This window comes from Gigantopelta aegis, chromosome 2, assembly GCF_016097555.1.
Source record: "Gigantopelta aegis isolate Gae_Host chromosome 2, Gae_host_genome, whole genome shotgun sequence".
Classification (NCBI taxonomy): Eukaryota; Metazoa; Mollusca; class Gastropoda; order Neomphalida; family Peltospiridae; genus Gigantopelta; species Gigantopelta aegis.
In genome coordinates this window covers 23,311,061-23,328,860 of record NC_054700.1, presented here as the reverse complement: position 1 = coordinate 23,328,860, position 17,800 = coordinate 23,311,061, and the positions used below count along the sequence as shown (strand labels likewise).

At 36.0% G+C, this 17,800-nt stretch overlaps 1 protein-coding gene across 1 annotated transcript in view; it reads left to right on the top strand.

The window, feature by feature from the left end:
• The window catches only part of LOC121382835 (protein mono-ADP-ribosyltransferase PARP6-like), an 88,623-nt gene that overhangs the window by 34,039 nt on the left and 36,784 nt on the right, over positions 1–17,800 (top strand). The window contains exons 10-13 of the mRNA XM_041512464.1: positions 6,363–6,521; positions 8,173–8,440; positions 12,732–12,827; positions 14,717–14,809. Of these exons, the coding sequence (XP_041368398.1) occupies positions 6,363–6,521; positions 8,173–8,440; positions 12,732–12,827; positions 14,717–14,809 (616 nt within the window). The remainder of the gene's footprint in view (positions 1–6,362; positions 6,522–8,172; positions 8,441–12,731; positions 12,828–14,716; positions 14,810–17,800) is intronic.

Below are 17,800 nucleotides of genomic sequence, written 5' to 3'. Positions count from 1 at the left end.
TTGACTATATTGACATGTAGTAATCTCTTGGCTATATACTGACATGTGGTAATTGTTTGGCTATATATTGACATGTAGTAATCTCTTGACTATATTGACATGTGGTAATCTCTTGGCTATATTGACATGTGGAAATTGTTTGGCTATATTGACATGTGGTAATCTCTTGACTATACTGACATGTGGTAATTGTTTGGCTATATTGACATGTAGTAATCTCTTGGCTATACTGACATGTGGTAATTGTTTGGCTATATTGACATGTGGTAATCTCTTGGCTATATACTGACATGTGGTAATTGTTTGGCTATATTGACATGTAGTAATCTCTTGGCTATATTGACATGTGGTAATTGTTTGGCTATATTGACATGTGGTAATCTCTTGGCTGTATTGACATGTGGAAATCTTTTGGCTATATTGATATGTGGTAATCTCTTGGCTATATACTGACATGTGGTAATTGTTTGGCTATATTGACATATAGTAATCTCTTGGCTATATACTGACATGTGGTAATTGTTTGGATATATTGACATGTGGTAATCTCTTGGCTATACTGACATGTAGTAATTGTTTGGCTATATTGACATGTGGTAATCTCTTGGCTTTATTGATATGTGGTAATCTCTTGACTATACTGACATGTGGTAATCTCTTGGCTATATTGACATGTAGTAATCTCTTGACTATATTGACATATGGTAATCTCTTGGCTATATACTGACATGTGGTAATTGTTTGGCTATATTGACATGTAGTAATCTCTTGGCTATATACTGACATGTAATTGTTTGGCTATATTGGCATGTAGTAATCTCTTGACTATATTGACATGTGGTAATCTCTTGACTATATTGACATGTAGTAATCTCTTGGCTATATTGACATGTAGTAATCTCTTGACTATATTGACATGTGGTAATCTCTTGGCTATATACTGACATGTGGTAATTGTTTGGCTATATTGACATGTAGTAATCTCTTTGCTATATACTGACATGTGGTAATTGTTTGGCTATATTGACATGTGGTAATCTTTTGACTATATTGACATGTGGTAATCTCTTGACTATATTGACATGTAGTAATCTCTTGGCTATATTGACATGTAGTAATCTCTTGACTATATTGACATGTGGTAATCTCTTGGCTATATACTGACATGTGTAATTGTTTGGCTATATTGACATGTGGTAATCTCTTGACTATATTGACATGTAGTAATCTCTTGGCTATATTGATATGTAGTAATCTCTTGACTATATTGACATGTGGTAATCTCTTGGCTATATACTGACATGTGGTAATTGTTTGGCTATATTGACATGTAGTAATCTCTTGGCTATATACTGACATGTGGTAATTGTTTGGCTATATTAACATGTAGTAATCTCTTGACTATATTGACATGTGGTAATCTCTTGGCTATATTGACATGTGGTAATTGTTTGGCTATATTGACATGTGGTAATCTCTTGACTATACTGACATGTGGTAATTGTTTGGCTATATTGACATGTGGTAATGTCTTGGCTATACTGACATGTGGTAATTGTTTGGCTATATTGACATGTGGTAATCTGTTGGCTATATTGACATGTGGTAATCTCTTGACTATACTGACATGTGATAATCTCTTGGCTCTAGTGACATGTGGTAATCTCTTGGCTATACTGACATGTGGTAATCTCTTGGCTATACTGACATGTGGTAATCTCTTGGCTGTACTGACATGTGGTAATTGTTTGGCTATATTGACATGTAGTTATCTCTTGACAGTATTGACATGTGGAAATCTCTTGGCTATGCTGACATGTGGTAATCTCTTGGCTATATTGACATGTAGTAATCTCTTGGCTATATTGACATGTGGTAATTGTTTGGCTATATTGACATGTGGTAATCTCTTGGCTATATATTGACATGTAGTAATCTCTTGGCTATACTGACATGTGGTAATTGTTTGGCTATATTGACATGTAGTAATCTCTTGGCTATATACTGACATGTGGTAATTGTTTGGCTATATATTGACATGTAGTAATCTCTTGACTATATTGACATATGGTAATCTCTTGGCTATATTGACATGTGGAAATTGTTTGGCTATATTGACATGTGGTAATCTCTTGACTATACTGACATGTGGTAATTGTTTGGCTATATTGACATGTAGTAATCTCTTGGCTATACTGACATGTGGTAATTGTTTGGCTATATTGACATGTGGTAATCTCTTGGCTATATTGACATGTGGTAATCTCTTGACTATATTGACATGTGGTAATTGTTTGGCTATACTGACATGTGGTAATTGTTTGGCTATATTGACATGTGGTAATCTCTTGGCTATATACTGACATGTGGTAATTGTTTGGCTATATTGACATGTAGTAATCTCTTGGCTATATTGACATGTGGTAATTGTTTGGCTATATTGACATGTGGTAATCTCTTGGCTGTATTGACATGTGGAAATCTTTTGGCTATATTGATATGTGGTAATCTCTTGGCTATATACTGACATGTGGTAATTGTTTGGCTATATTGACATGTAGTAATCTCTTGGCTATATACTGACATGTGGTAATTGTTTGGATATATTGACATGTGGTAATCTCTTGGCTATACTGACATGTAGTAATTGTTTGGCTATATTGACATGTGGTAATCTCTTGGCTTTATTGATATGTGGTAATCTCTTGACTATACTGACATGTGGTAATCTCTTGGCTATATTGACATGTAGTAATCTCTTGACTATATTGACATGTGGTAATCTCTTGGCTATATACTGACATGTGGTAATTGTTTGGCTATATTGACATGTAGTAATCTCTTGGCTATATTGACATGTGGTAATCTCTTGACTATATTGACATGTAGTAGTCTCTTGGCTATATTGACATGTAGTAATCTCTTGACTATATTGACATGTGGTAATCTCTTGACTATATACTGACATGTGGTAATTGTTTGGCTATATTGACATGTAGTAATCTGACATGTGGTAATCTTTTGACTATATTGACATGTGGTAATCTCTTGACTATATTGACATGTAGTAATCTCTTGGCTATATTGACATGTAGTAATCTCTTGACTATATTGACATGTGGTAATCTCTTGGCTATATACTGACATGTGTAATTGTTTGGCTATATTGACATGTAGTAATCTCTTGATTATATTGATGTGGTAATCTCTTGACTATATTGACATGTAGTAATCTCTTGGCTATATTGACATGTAGTAATCTCTTGACTATATTGACATGTGGTAATCTCTTGGCTATATACTGACATGTGGTAATTGTTTGGCTATATTGACATGTAGTAATCTCTTGGCTATATACTGACATGTGGTAATTGTTTGGCTATATTAACATGTAGTAATCTCTTGACTATATTGACATGTGGTAATCTCTTGGATATATTGACATGTGGTAATTGTTTGGCTATATTGACATGTGGTAATCTCTTGACTATACTGACATGTGGTAATTGTTTGGCTATATTGACATGTGGTAATGTCTTGGCTATACTGACATGTGGTATTTGTTTGGCTATATTGACATGTGGTAATCTGTTGGCTATATTGACATGTGGTAATCTCTTGACTATACTGACATGTGATAATCTCTTGGCTCTATTGACATGTGGTAATCTCTTGGCTATACTGACATGTGGTAATCTCTTGGTTGTACTGACATGTGGTAATTGTTTGGCTATATTGACATGTAGTAATCTCTTGACAGTATTGACATGTGGAAATCTCTTGGCTATGCTGACATGTGGTAATATCTTGGCTATATTGACATGTAGTAATCTCTTGGCTATATTGACATGTGGTAATCTCTTGGCTATATATCGACATGTAGTAATCTCTTGGCTATACTGACATGTGGTAATTGTTTGGCTATATTGACATGCAGTAATCTCTTGGCTATACTGACATGTGGTAATCTCTTGGCTATAATGACATGTAGTAATCTCTTGGCTATATTGACACAGGGGTGCACAAATGTGAAATTGTGATAGTTGCTCAGTGGGCAACCAGTAGCTGAAGTTTGGTTGCCCAACATCATCTCTTGGTTGCCCACATAGAGTATTTCATAAAATGTTTTATGAATATAATTTTGAACTGTCTTTAAAATGAAACTGAAATTTAAAATGTTTTTATTATTATCATTACTTATCAGTTTAGTTTTATTTCTTTTTTAACATTATTTAACTACAGCTCATCTTTGCTTAGGCTGAACAAAAGTTTGTTTTGTTTAACAACACCACTGGAGCACATTGATTAATTAATCATCGGCTATTGGATGTCAAACATTTGGTAATTCTGACTTGTAGTCATCAGAGGAAACCCGCTACATTTTTCCTAATGCAGCAAGGGATCTTTTATATGCACTTTCCCACAGACAGGAAGGCACATACCACAGCCTTTGTCCGGTTGTTGTGCACTGGTTGGAACAAGAAAAAACCCAATCAGCTGAATGTATCCACAGAGGCGGTTCGATCTCGCTTGGGCTGTCACAGTCATAATACTTTGATGAACTCAGGGCTAATCCAGGATTAAAAATACTTGTAGCCAAAAAACTGTATAGAGTATTTATATATGAATATGAAAATGCATCTTTTTCAGCTAATTATGTACAAACTGGAATACATCTGAATTACAAAATTACCCCCTGATCAAAATCAAAGACAGCAATGGGGGTAGGGGCAGTTAATATATTAGCCTACTTTGATTTTTCAGTGGGTGAGGGGAGATATGCAGTTGGAAGACAATGCCCTCTGCAAACACCCCCCAAATTCTATGGCCTATGGCATTAAGAAAAATCTAAGAGCCAATACTCTTCATTTTTTAAACAGTGCTCATTATTTCTGTAAAATATCAATCTTTATTTTGGTTTGAACTGCTTTTAATTGTATTTTAAAGTAACCCATCTATTCCACACCCCAACAATTTCGTAATTTGCGCCATTTTGTTGATTTCCACGTCGTGTTATATGCTTGTTGTTGATTTCAGCTTGTAAAATACGTAGTCTAAGAATGCTGACTTCACGTTATGACTACAATCCCTTTACGTCAAAAGGTTTTGATTAAAAAGATAATGAATTCAAATTTTACGGTCTTTTTAAAATCTAGCTAACTTTTGAGATGTCACCTCACAGTCAACAAATTTATATAATATTTTATCTAGCAAATATCATGATTATTTTTAACTAATTGTATTCAGTGTACGTTTAACCGCAATTTGTATAAATACTGCATGTTCCTTTCCCGCGATCGCGAAATGCATGAGTGCGAAATTAACAAAGACAACGGAAATAAACAAATGAAACCACAATTAAGTATTCATTGATGCGAATAACTATTTGGTGGTGAGGGTTTTTCTCACAAATTTACATTTTGGCCCTGAACTAACATGTGTATTGAAACTGACACGCAATTTCGGTCCGTTTTTATTATTTTGGCTCAAAGACTTTACAGAGTTAAAATAACACGCTACAGATTTTTCAGACTTTTCTTGCATACATGTTGCCGTTAAAATTAATAACTGTGATTATTAAAATAAGCAAACACTGTTATGCTGAATTCTTGATGACACCGCTTCTCGTTACCAGTCGCGAGATCCCTGTTAATATTTGGTATTATTATTATATGTTAGGTGTCGGATAAAATATGTAACCGATTGTTCACATTGGAAGATAGAAAATGGCTTAGCCAAATTTTTTGCTCAGAACTGGATGGTTGTTGGTGTAGTCTGTGGCCTTTCATATGTCTTGTGCCCTTTGCTAATAACCACCATCTGTCTGCATTGAACTTGTCAAAATCATGCACGGTGGACACTGAGTGGATGGCAGCGTTAGGGTGGATATTTATATCGCCTGTCAGTCAAGTTATCAGTTTCGATACTTTTGAATTTCCCGTGACTGTCCGAGTGTCGTGAAGTTTTGTTTTTCATTTTACTTGTTTTATGATTTTCTTGGTTGCCCGTCCGGGCAACTGTTTGACAAAGAATGGTTGCCCGCAACATATTTTGATTGTCCCGGTTGTCATGTGGTAATCTCTTGACTATATTGGCATGTGGTAATCTCTTGGCTATATTGACATGTGGTAATCTCTTGGCTATACTGACATGTGGTAATATCTTGTCTATGTTGACATGTGGTAATCTCTTGGCTATATTGACATGTGGTAATCGCTTGGCTATATTGACATGTGGTAATCTCTTGGCTATATTGACATGTGGTAATCTCTTGATAGCCTCAATGACAGGTCTTAGTTTATTTTGATGTGTAGATGACCCATACTGTATGTTGCTATAATGTATGATTCTTCTAATTGTAGTGAAGGTGCACAAGCTGATGTTTTCTCCCGCATGAATGATGAAGCTCTTGCTCAGATCGTAGAAATGGGATTCTCCTCAGAAGTCAGTCGTAACGCTCTCGTTATCACCCATGGCAACGTCCAGGAAGCCATCAACCTGCTAATAACCAATCCAGAGAGGTAGGTGTTATGAGACATGAAATGTAATAGATAATATATTATTTATTGATGTAGTACATGACACTGGGTTAATTGTTAGTGGTTAGTGCTAGAGAGATATTAATGTAGTGGCCTTACACCTTCCCATTGAACCATTAAGACCAGCTCTGGATAAGAGACGATACCAGGGTAAAAACCCAGTACCTACTAGTCTTAAAAAGTTAAACTTTGTTTTGGTTAAAAACTCCACTAGAGCACATTGATTTATTAATTATCAGCATTTGATCCTTTTGACATAGTCTTAGAGAGGAAACCCGCTACATTTTTCCATTAGTTGCACAGTCCCGCATACAGTATAGCACAAACTGTATATCACTGTGTATTAGCCAACTGTGGATAGGCCGACCCCTTAGTTTGCCTGTCTATACTTGGTACAAAAAGGTTAGTATGCTGTATAAGGTGACTTGACTTTTATGTACATAGTTGAACCAGACAAAAATATACATGAAGATATATTGAGATAATGTCAGTCTCTTGCACCAGCTAATCATGGGCATAAAGAGAATAAAGCTTTTTAAAAAGTTAATAATCCCCTAAAGGGGGATAACATTGCTCTGTTCTTTTATTTCGATGTTTCTTGAATGAATTGTTTGCATGGACCTCGCTAGCTGATAAAATGTAGTTTCACTTTTATAAAGACGGATGTTCATATTATTTAACACCCATGAAAGATAATTGCAGTGGTGATATCCCTGATAAAATGTAATTTCTAATCAAACTTATCATTTCTGACCAATTAAATCTTCAACTAAGGACAAAATATCAGCAGTCATAAAAATACTTAATGACTGTTCTGATCATGTGACAAATTTGGCGCCAAATACTGGTACTACTAATAAGTGGATTTAGCCAGAAATTGTCGACACCATAAAAATAGAATACAGTTGTTTTATTTCTCAAATAGAATATAACTTTTATTTTGTTTATCAAATAAACAAATGGACATTGGTATGGGACTTAATAGAGACTGTTAAAAAACTGGTTAAATAACGTACAATGTAATAGTAAGGTTTTGAAGTCTAGAATGACTGACAATTTTTCATTAGTACTACATTTCCATACACGCCAATGTTTTATTGTATTTTTTCAGAAATGTTTTGTTGACTCTATGTATTGACCGACCCTTCTTTTCATGATGGCATTTAGAGACTTGAAAAGTCAGCTAATACACAGCAATATACGGTGCACTGGGTAGATCAAATGAATAGCCCAATGGGCCCACACTACTGGGATCGATCCTATACCACTGGGCTATGTCCCACCCTCCTACAAGTCTTAAGTCCTATGGCTTGACCACCATACCACTGAGGCTGATAGTCCCACCCTCCTACAAGTCTTGAGTCCTATGGCTTGGCCACCATACCACTGAGGCCGATAGTCTCACCCTCCTACAAGTCTTGAGTCCTATGGCTTGGCCACCATACCACTGAGGCCGATAGTCCCACCCTCCTACAAGTCTTGAGTCCTATGGCTTGGCCACCATACCACTGAGGCCGATAGTCCCACCCTCCTACAAGTCTTGAGTCCTATGGCTTGGCCACCATACCACTGAGGCTGATAGTATGTTTTTGCATATTAAATAATGTTCTTTCCATTTCCTTGATTATTTCAGCTGCACAGAACTCGATATGGCTTCTCAGATACCACATTCTAAACCTGCGACAGCACCTTCTCGACAGCTGTCCCACCCAGCATCAATCCAGAAACAAAACAACAGGCCGATGTATGGTCGGTATAAAAGCATTTCTACATCGGCCACCACACCTGACATTGGTGGTACATCATCAACAATGGATGACCTTACGTTGATGCCTTCATCAACACTCAGTGGGAGAAACGCCAAAGATCCCCCGAGTTTAGAAAACGGCTTTCTTGTACAAGTGAGTGAGATAGTGTGGCAATTATATCATCTCATACAGTTATAGAGGATAATAAACAATTTACCAGTTATTATCAAATTTATGTCCTGAGTGAAAGAATTTTCAGTGATAAATGAAAATGATTCCATGAGGGACATAAATTTTTATAATAACTTGTACCGAGTTTGTTATTCTATTTATTACCCCAGCTATTTTTTCTCTAAAAGCCTTTATTTTCGACACACATGCACATGTATAGAAACGATGTACAAACCACTTTACGCACTGTTCTGAGTGTTTTTTTGACAGGGTGTATGGGATTGTATGCCCCTTCAAAATCTGTATTTCCTAAGGTGCAGCCGGAGGAAATACAGATTTTGGAGGGGTGTACAATCCTGTACACTCCGTAAAAAAAAACGCATAACAAATGTATTACCGTTTAGATCTTTGTTTTATAATTAAACTAAAATTACACTAACAGTCAAACTCTTAAATAACTATGCAAGGTATTTACTGCTTTTTTGTTAGCTATTTGGGTATTTAAGAGTGTCAACAAGGATTCCGTGTGGTTTCACCCTGAAACCATTTTGAACCCTGTGTTTTGCAAAAGGAGACAATTGTTAGCCCCTTATTATCTTGCATGTTTAAAATGTTTATGATTATGTTGTAATTGTATCGGGAAAACAAACTTGAACACCCGGTCATTGATTTGTAAGCGTCAAATCGTCAAATAATATTGTACGTTACACCAATGCAGAATATTTCTCACTGAGAAAAGATGGAACATATTTTCCCAGTTATGAGTGACCGCTGGGGTAATGTATACTACTAATAAAGGGATATGTGACATGTTTAAGTCAATTTAGCTTTTTTAAGTGTTAAAATTACAATGTACAGTCAAATATACTTTATTGCATATCGGTTTATAGCATAAATTGGTTATTTGCATATTATTCTGTTTCACAGAACCTTTTAGCATTAAACCAATACAAATTATATTGCATAATTGAATAGCTTTATAAAGACAACTATCGGTTAGTTGCATACGAAAACCAAAACAAATCTAGAACATTTTGACTTTTTTCACCAAAAAGAAGATTACACCATTAGCTGTACCAGCGAATATGGGCCATTTTAGCAGTATGTGCCCTCCTTGTTTAATTTTAATTTGCAGTTCACTGTTAGATCATACTAGTGTATTTAACACTTGATTACTCAAAACTAACTTCAGCCATTCAGTCTGCTTTTAGTAAAGCATTATACATGTCTGTAGAATGAAACAGCAAAAACCAAATTATATTTCATGTATAGATCATATTAATTATTATAAAAGAATTGAATTATATTCACTATATTTATACACACCCCGAAAAGCAAAGATAATTAAAGCAAAATGGGAAGTTATACGAAATGCATTACGGTTATAATGGGGGAAAACAATATAAAGATACTGAATTTTCTTATTTATATGTTGTACAAGATGTGCATATTGTTTTTCTAATGTACTGCTCTGTCTGTTGATGAAGAAAAGGAATACAAATATTAAATACCCACCCCCCCCCCAAAAAAAAAAAAACCCACCCCAGCCATTCAGGCTGTATATTGATTTGTATAAATGTAGGTCACTCTTGAGGGTTGTCTGTACACAACATGATCATCTTTCAATTCAAGTTTTTAGTCAAACATGTGCACTAACACATGTTAAAGTTGTAGTGTCAGATTAAAAAAGGAGAAATATTTAACAATTCATAAACATTAAATATTCCTTATGACAAACATCATTCTTCAATATCTTTTGTGTAAACTTGCTATTTATAGTAGGTCTGATGAAATTATAAAACACATTCAAGAGGTGAGCTGCAATTTCACTGATTTGACATGTTTGTCTTAAAGTATTTAAAAACATGGCAAGAGACTTGTACAACATGCATGTATGATAACCATTTACAATACATGTAACTGGTGACAGCCTCAATATGAGTTTAGGAAAACTTTAGGTGTATGTACAATGTATTTTTAATTTAGTAAATGAGGTTATAATATGGTCATCAAGTACAAATAAAAAGTACAAATATGCCCATATTATTTTTGACATTTATTTTTAATGTTGAAATAATTTAATTTCATGGAGCAGTACAGTGTCAAGGGAATTGATCGGTTATATAGATACATGTATGTTTACGTTTCTACCATACCATTAAACAGAGACTAATATTAATACATGTCATAACACATCTGATTGGTAAAAACACACCACAGTACGTACCATGTGAGATTCATGATATCCATGGCCTGAAAATGAAAGTCACCAGGTCGTCATATGCGACCAAAGTCCTGTTTGAGCGACTTAAATATTAAAAAAATAAGGGCGTTAGTCACCCCAAAAATATTATTTGGGTGATGTTCTTTCTGTAACATATGAACCTCTATTAATAATTGTATGACATATATTTATTCTGCATTAAAATCTGGCTTGTGGTTGGCAAAACTGAATGTATTGACGCGCCATAATTTGTTTACATCCTTTTGAACAAGAAAAGACTACATATTTGAGGAAACTAGCTGAGCTATTCTATAAACTAGTAGCTTGCCATCAACATCAGCTCCTAAGGCAATTATTATTAATTGAATTGTAACTGAAAAATATATTCAACAAGTCTTAACAACAAATAAAAAAGAAAGTAATAATAATAAGTAATAATTAAATTTTCTTTGTGTCTATACACTTTACGGCAATCTGATTGGTCCAGAGGTGCTTACTTTTTTTCGTTCATATCTCGATGAACCGAAAACATTTAAGCCACGCCTACTACCCTCCCCCCCCCCCCCCCCCCCCACACTGACTCACAATATTTTTGTGCAACAAGCCGGATTATTCTGGCAATCATATTTAGATATTTTGAAGAAAACACACGTGAAAGCTACAAAAAATGTATATGATGAATTAATGGAAAATGCTATAGCAGAGTAGACATGTAGATATATACGCATTGATTTTTAAAAAAAACACACACTACCTCTTCGCTAATCATGACATGAGACTCGGTCGGTGGCCAAAGAAATCATGTAGGAAACTTCACTTCTGTAACTTACTTGTAAGCGATGTTCTACAGCTGTTGGCGAAAATTAAACGGTTCCACCAACAGCATAAATGTTAGACACGTTCTCTTCGTTCACTTTCATAAAATATAAACTAAACACAAATACAACATGTAGAACAATTCCTTCCAATATAACTAAACGATCCGTAAAAATGCACAGCAACTAGAGAAAATGACGTCATTTACAAAAAAATCACCTGATTCAAATGATAGTGAATGAACGTTTGCATTCTTACGCGACATAAGTATCAATGAAGTTTACACAAACAATACTACAGGCGTAGTTATGTATTGTTAAAGTATGCATATAAATTTAATTATAAGATTTAACCGCAATTATTTTTTGGTTCATGCAAGTTATGTGCACACTTTTGTATGACCCTCTACGCGGGCTCATACAATGTGCACATTGTTTTTTCGGTTCATACTTGCATGAACCAAAAAATAATTGCGGTCAATTCTTAAATAAATCAACTCAAGAAATAAAATTATATAGTTGATTAATACTTTTTGTGACTCATCGATATCATGACAAGTAAAGATCACAGCAGGTGATCAGAGTGTATGTTTTTCAGACTCAAGAGTTGTTAATTACATCTGTCATTAAGGAATTAAGGAAACCCTATATCGAGCCCTTGAAACAATTTCAGATTGAGGGTTTCTCCATCTTGACCGCCTCGATGACAGAATTGATGTAATGTACACTGTGATATATAAATGTTGTCTACATGTATGTAAATAATTTTTATGAAGTTTTGCACATAAATGTAAGTGTGATATTTAAAAATGTATTCATCTTTGGTGTAGTTCAAAATGCAAATAAATAGTATATAAAACGTGATGTGTATAAGAACTACATTAAAATGTCTAAAATAGGTTTTTGTAATGTAAAAGGATGTAGCCCAGTGGTAAAGTGCTCGCATGATGCACTGTCAGTCTGGAATCGATCCCTGACGATGGGCCCACTGGGTTATTTCTCATTTCATCCAGTGCACCACAACTGGTGTATCAAAGCATGTGGTATGTGCTATCCTGCTCATGGGATGGTGCATATAAAAGATCCCTTGCTACTAATTGAAAAATGCAGTGGGTTTCATCTCTAAGACTATGTGTCAAAATAACCAATGTTTGAGATCCAATAGCCGATGATTAACAAATCAGTGTGCTCTAGTGATGTCATTAAACAAAACAAACTAACTTTTGACTTTCAGATTTTCCGCTACACTCGTCAAAGGATTCCCACTTTAAATGAATACTGTGTTGTCTGTGATGAACCTCATATGTTTCAAAATGGTGCCATGTTGAAGGTAAGAGACAGATAGTGATGTTAATTATAAAAAGGTGAGATTAACCTGCTATTTCATAATTTCAAATGCCTTATTTTGCTATTTTTACATTTATTTATAATACATAACTACAAATTACTCTATCCCACAGGTCAGGTCATAGGTTTTAATGAGCACATTCAGAACAAGCTGTTGTAGCACACACTCGATCCCACACATCATTTTTGAATAAATAACTGGGTAATATCTTAAATTGTAATGTGCATATTTGCGTGTGATTGGCTACATCTTCAGACATAATGTTGCAGAATTTTTGCATCAACTGAATGGCACCTAATTCTGTTTGTCATCAGTGTTCTCGCTGTGTGAAAATTAAAGGAGGGCGGCCACACCCAAAAAAAAGAAGAAAAAAAGGGGCGGGTGTGTGTGAGGAGCTTGGTGGTTACCATGTTGTTGTGTGTTGATAGACTTTGTGGAAAGACATATTCCTTATTTTGATTACAAAAAGTTTATAGCAGACTCGGTTTTTTAATTGAACTGAAGATGTTATCGGTCTGATATTCACTGGCAGTTCTGGTTTTGCTGGACCAATCAAAGTTTTAATATTATTTTAATAAAGATTTCAAGATATACGAAAAACTAAAAAGACATTTGTGTAATCCCCTAATGTCGAAAGCATTTTTTGTTATTCCCATCTTCATCGAATGAATCGATCACTGTGATAAAATATTAGCTTTGTTTTTGTAGTGGCGGTGTATATATTATTTGGCACCCAAAATGAATGATTTTAATGCCAAACATTACCACTTCCATTGGTGATATCCCCACAAAATTAAAAGTTTACAATATGTTATAAGAACTGCTGAATAAACATAATGACAGAAAGTAAAAATCGTCAGTTACCATCGAATATATCTGTAACTGAGGACAAAATATCAGACGACAGTTAGTGGAAACAAAAGATAGAGTGACTGTTCTGATCACGTGACAGATTTGGCGCCAAATAAGTGGGGGTTTTTAGTCGGAGATTGCTGAATCCATAAAAAATAAAAATGTTTTCATGGCTCCAATAAAATATAACTTTTATTGTTTGTATTAACTATACAAATGGTTACAGGTATGGGACAAAACAGAGGCTGTTAAAAATACTGTTAAAGTATGTTACGGTAACTGTCGTAAATGTTTTGTCAGTTGCTTTTTCGTACACAACGTGGCTTGTTTCCTTTGAAGTCCAGTGTGCAGACTGATTGTTTTTTGGGTTTTTTATGTGTGGAAAAGAGTGTGCATTTGGAAATAGTGGAGATAGGTGCTGGAAAATAAAGAGGGGCGCAGAAAAATAAAGGAGGGCGGAGAACGTGAAAGGAGGGCGGCAAAATACAATAGCAGGGCGGGCCGCCCCGCTTAAATGGAGCAGCGATTCCAATAATTTATCTTTTTCTACTGTTAAATCAAATTAGTTGGTTGTTATATAATTGGAAGGTACATAATTTGCATTCCAAACTCTCGCTGTTATGGTTGCATGATTTAAAAACAAAAATTAAGAAATAATTTATTTTAAAGTTGGAGTTATGCAACTTTCAAATACATGTAACACCTCATTCAACAATTATGTATCACAATATCATACAATTTTTACCCCCATTATAACACTTTTAAAAACAAAATCAGGATGGTGCCATGTGTTAACAGGTGACATTAATGTAAAAATCTAATTTACTTGATATGTTGTTTTTTGTTGTTGGTTTGTAAAGCAAATAAACCATTACAATTGATGAACATGTTAACACCCCTTCATTTTCGAAGGCAGCAAAACCTCCCTTCACCATAAAACAGCAAAACATTAATTATGTAGCAGCTTTATTTGTCATAACACTTTAATTCTTTGAATGTATGGGGTTGTTTTTTTCCAGCCTACAGTTTGTTCTCGTGACCTCTGTGTGTTTGCGTTCCAAACTCTCGGTGTCATGGTTGATGCAGCTGATGATATTGCTACTGGTGCAGAGGTAAAGAATTAGGAGGATAACTCTTCTTTTTTTTATCATTGGTTTGAGTTATTGGTGAATTATCTACATTATGTTTTTGATATTTTTGAGTGCAAAAGCTTGTAAAAAAAATTAATAATAATAAAAAAGATTTGAAAAAAAAAGGGAAAATGGCTGGGGTAAGAGTTTACAGTTTGTGGTAGACAAATCATTTAACCCTTTGAGTTTCTATTTTAAACACAGACACAAATATATTGTCATACCATAATAAAACCAAATAAAACCAGATAAGAACAAATCTGATAATAAGGTAAGCAGTTGATCAACAATGATTCAAAGGGTTTATGATTATTACATTTTTTATTTAGATCTTCAAACGCATATGTACATTTATTATAATACAGTCAAACCCGCTTATTTGCATACCCTTGGTGCTGCTCGATTTTATGCAATTAACCGGGTTAGTTGATTAACCAATATAGTACCGACTTTCACTTTGTAACAGCCATCCAACTACAAAGCGGCATGGGAGACAGTTTAGGACAGTGCGGTACTTCATTCCAGAACTATTATAGTTAACACATGTCACTAGCAGTTGGATATATACTCTTCAAAAGAAGAAACGCAAAACCACATTGTCGTAACATTTGGAGAATTGATTTAATTATTGAATGGTGAGTCCGATAATTACCAAATGTTGCAGGATTGTTCACAATTCACTCTAGTCCATTGTGAGTAAGTGATAGGACACACCACCAAGGTCAAGGTCATCTGGAGTCAATACCGGGTGTGGCCTCCGCGTGTGTTGACAACTGCCTGGCACCGCCTGCCCATTGAAGCAACCAGAGTACGGATGACGTCCCGGGGGATGGTGGCCCACTCGGCCTGCAAGGCTGCTGCCAGCTCGGGCAGGATCTGGGGCTGTGGTTGTCGCTGTCGGAGGCGTCGGTCCAACTCGTCCCATAGATGCTCAATTGGGTTCAAATCCGGTGATATCGATGGCCAAGGAAGGACATTAATGTTGTTGTTCTGTAGGAAAGCCGTTGTGAGACGTGCTGTGTGAGGCCTGGCGTTGTCATGTTGGAACACTGCGTTGGCGTTGGCCATAACTGGAACGATGTGTGGCCGGAGGATCTGGTCAATGTAGCCCTGTGCATTCAGGTTGCCCTGCACGTGGACCAGGTCAGTTCTGCCAGTGTGTGAGATGGCTGCCCACACCATGACACTACCCCCGCCGAATCTGTCCACTTCCTGCACGCAGTTTGCCGCATAACGTTCACCACGACGCCTATACACGCGACATCTTCCATCATGACGTCGGAGCAGAAATCGGGACTCGTCACTGAACCACACCTGTCTCCATCGCAGTTGAGGCCATTGTCGATGAATCTGGCACCACTGCAGTCGGAGTCGACGGTGTTGTGGTGTTAAGATGACACCTCGAACTGGACGTCTGGCACGAATTCCTACCTCACGTAGGCGGTTCCGTACGGTCTGGTCGGATATCCTGCGCAAACCTGGTATTGCTGCGGCTGTGGAGGTGGCAGTAGTCAATCGTTCCTGAAGGTGGCGTACCCGGATGTAGCGATCCTGCCCGGGGGTAGTGACCCGTGGTCGACCGGATCTAGGGAGGTCACGTGTTGATCCATGTTGCTGGTAACGGTCCCACAGTCTGGAGATGGTGCTTGGGGACACATGGAATGCCCTGGCAACGGCCGTTCTGGATTCGCCTGCGTCTAGTCGGCCGATGGCATTGTTTCTCTGCGGTTCACTGAGACGTGGCATGTCCTGGATTGTCAACTGTCGGCCAGATACAGAGGCCAGGCAAGCGAACACCCTGCACTTTTATACTGTCGGTGTTCATGTTGCACGTGCAGACAACGCACGTGCAGTGGTGACATGGTTTGCACGTGGCTGCGTTTTTGCGAATATTAACATTTTGGAACTTTATTGTACAGTAGCTGCGTTTTATCGAATGTAACCGTGGGAATGTGTTTGGGACATGCAATGACCTTATATTCACAAAGCATGAACCGGTAGGAAACATAAAATCGGAGTTATAACCCATTTGTACCCTTTTGCGTTTCTTTTTTTGAAGAGTATATATAAATGTAAAAATATCTATATCTATATATATAATTAGTATGACGTTTTGTTTTAATTTGCCAGACCAGTAATCAGTTATTTTTTTAAAAACATCTTTGTTACCTGTTGTTACTGGGCGTCGTTCTCTTATAAACACAAACTTTGTGCATTAAAAAAAAATACTGACCATCCACTAGTGTAAACAAAGTGTATTAGCCATGTAGTTAATGAGATAAACTTGAAATAACAGAACCATCACACAGTTCACTTTTCATTGGTGCACGTGTTTACAAAATGACGTCAGTTTTTGGAATTACCGGGCTGTTGATTGACCGAATGCACCTTACTAGTAGAATTACATGAATTTGCTGGTATTATGTTCTTTCCATCACAAAAGATATGACAAGCTTTAGTATTATTTGTGATTCCCCAATGAATGACTTTGCTATTGTTAAGCAATTAAAGTTAAACTCGGCCAGTGAGTTGTTATCAGTTCCAGCAATCTACATAGCATGCATAACACAATTGACTGACCTTCATGGTGTGGTCCGACTGATTGGTGTGTAACAATATAGCAGAGACGGTGTAAAAGGAACATACATATTCTAATTTTGATAAGATGGTTAACAGGAGGATACAAATAATAGGAATACATTGCTTGGTACATATATGAATACAAATACAAATACATGACATTACATTACATTATAAAGATATGTGTATTAATAACATAAATACATGATATTACATTATAGAGATATGTGTATTAACAATATAGATGCATTCTGCGATGTAACAGAGAAGAGGTATATTGTAAAATATAATTATTCAGAAAATTTCAGTTACAACTGGGTACTTTATAATTATTGGTATTACAATAGATAGATATAAATAAAATAAATAAATAATAATAATAATAAAAATTAA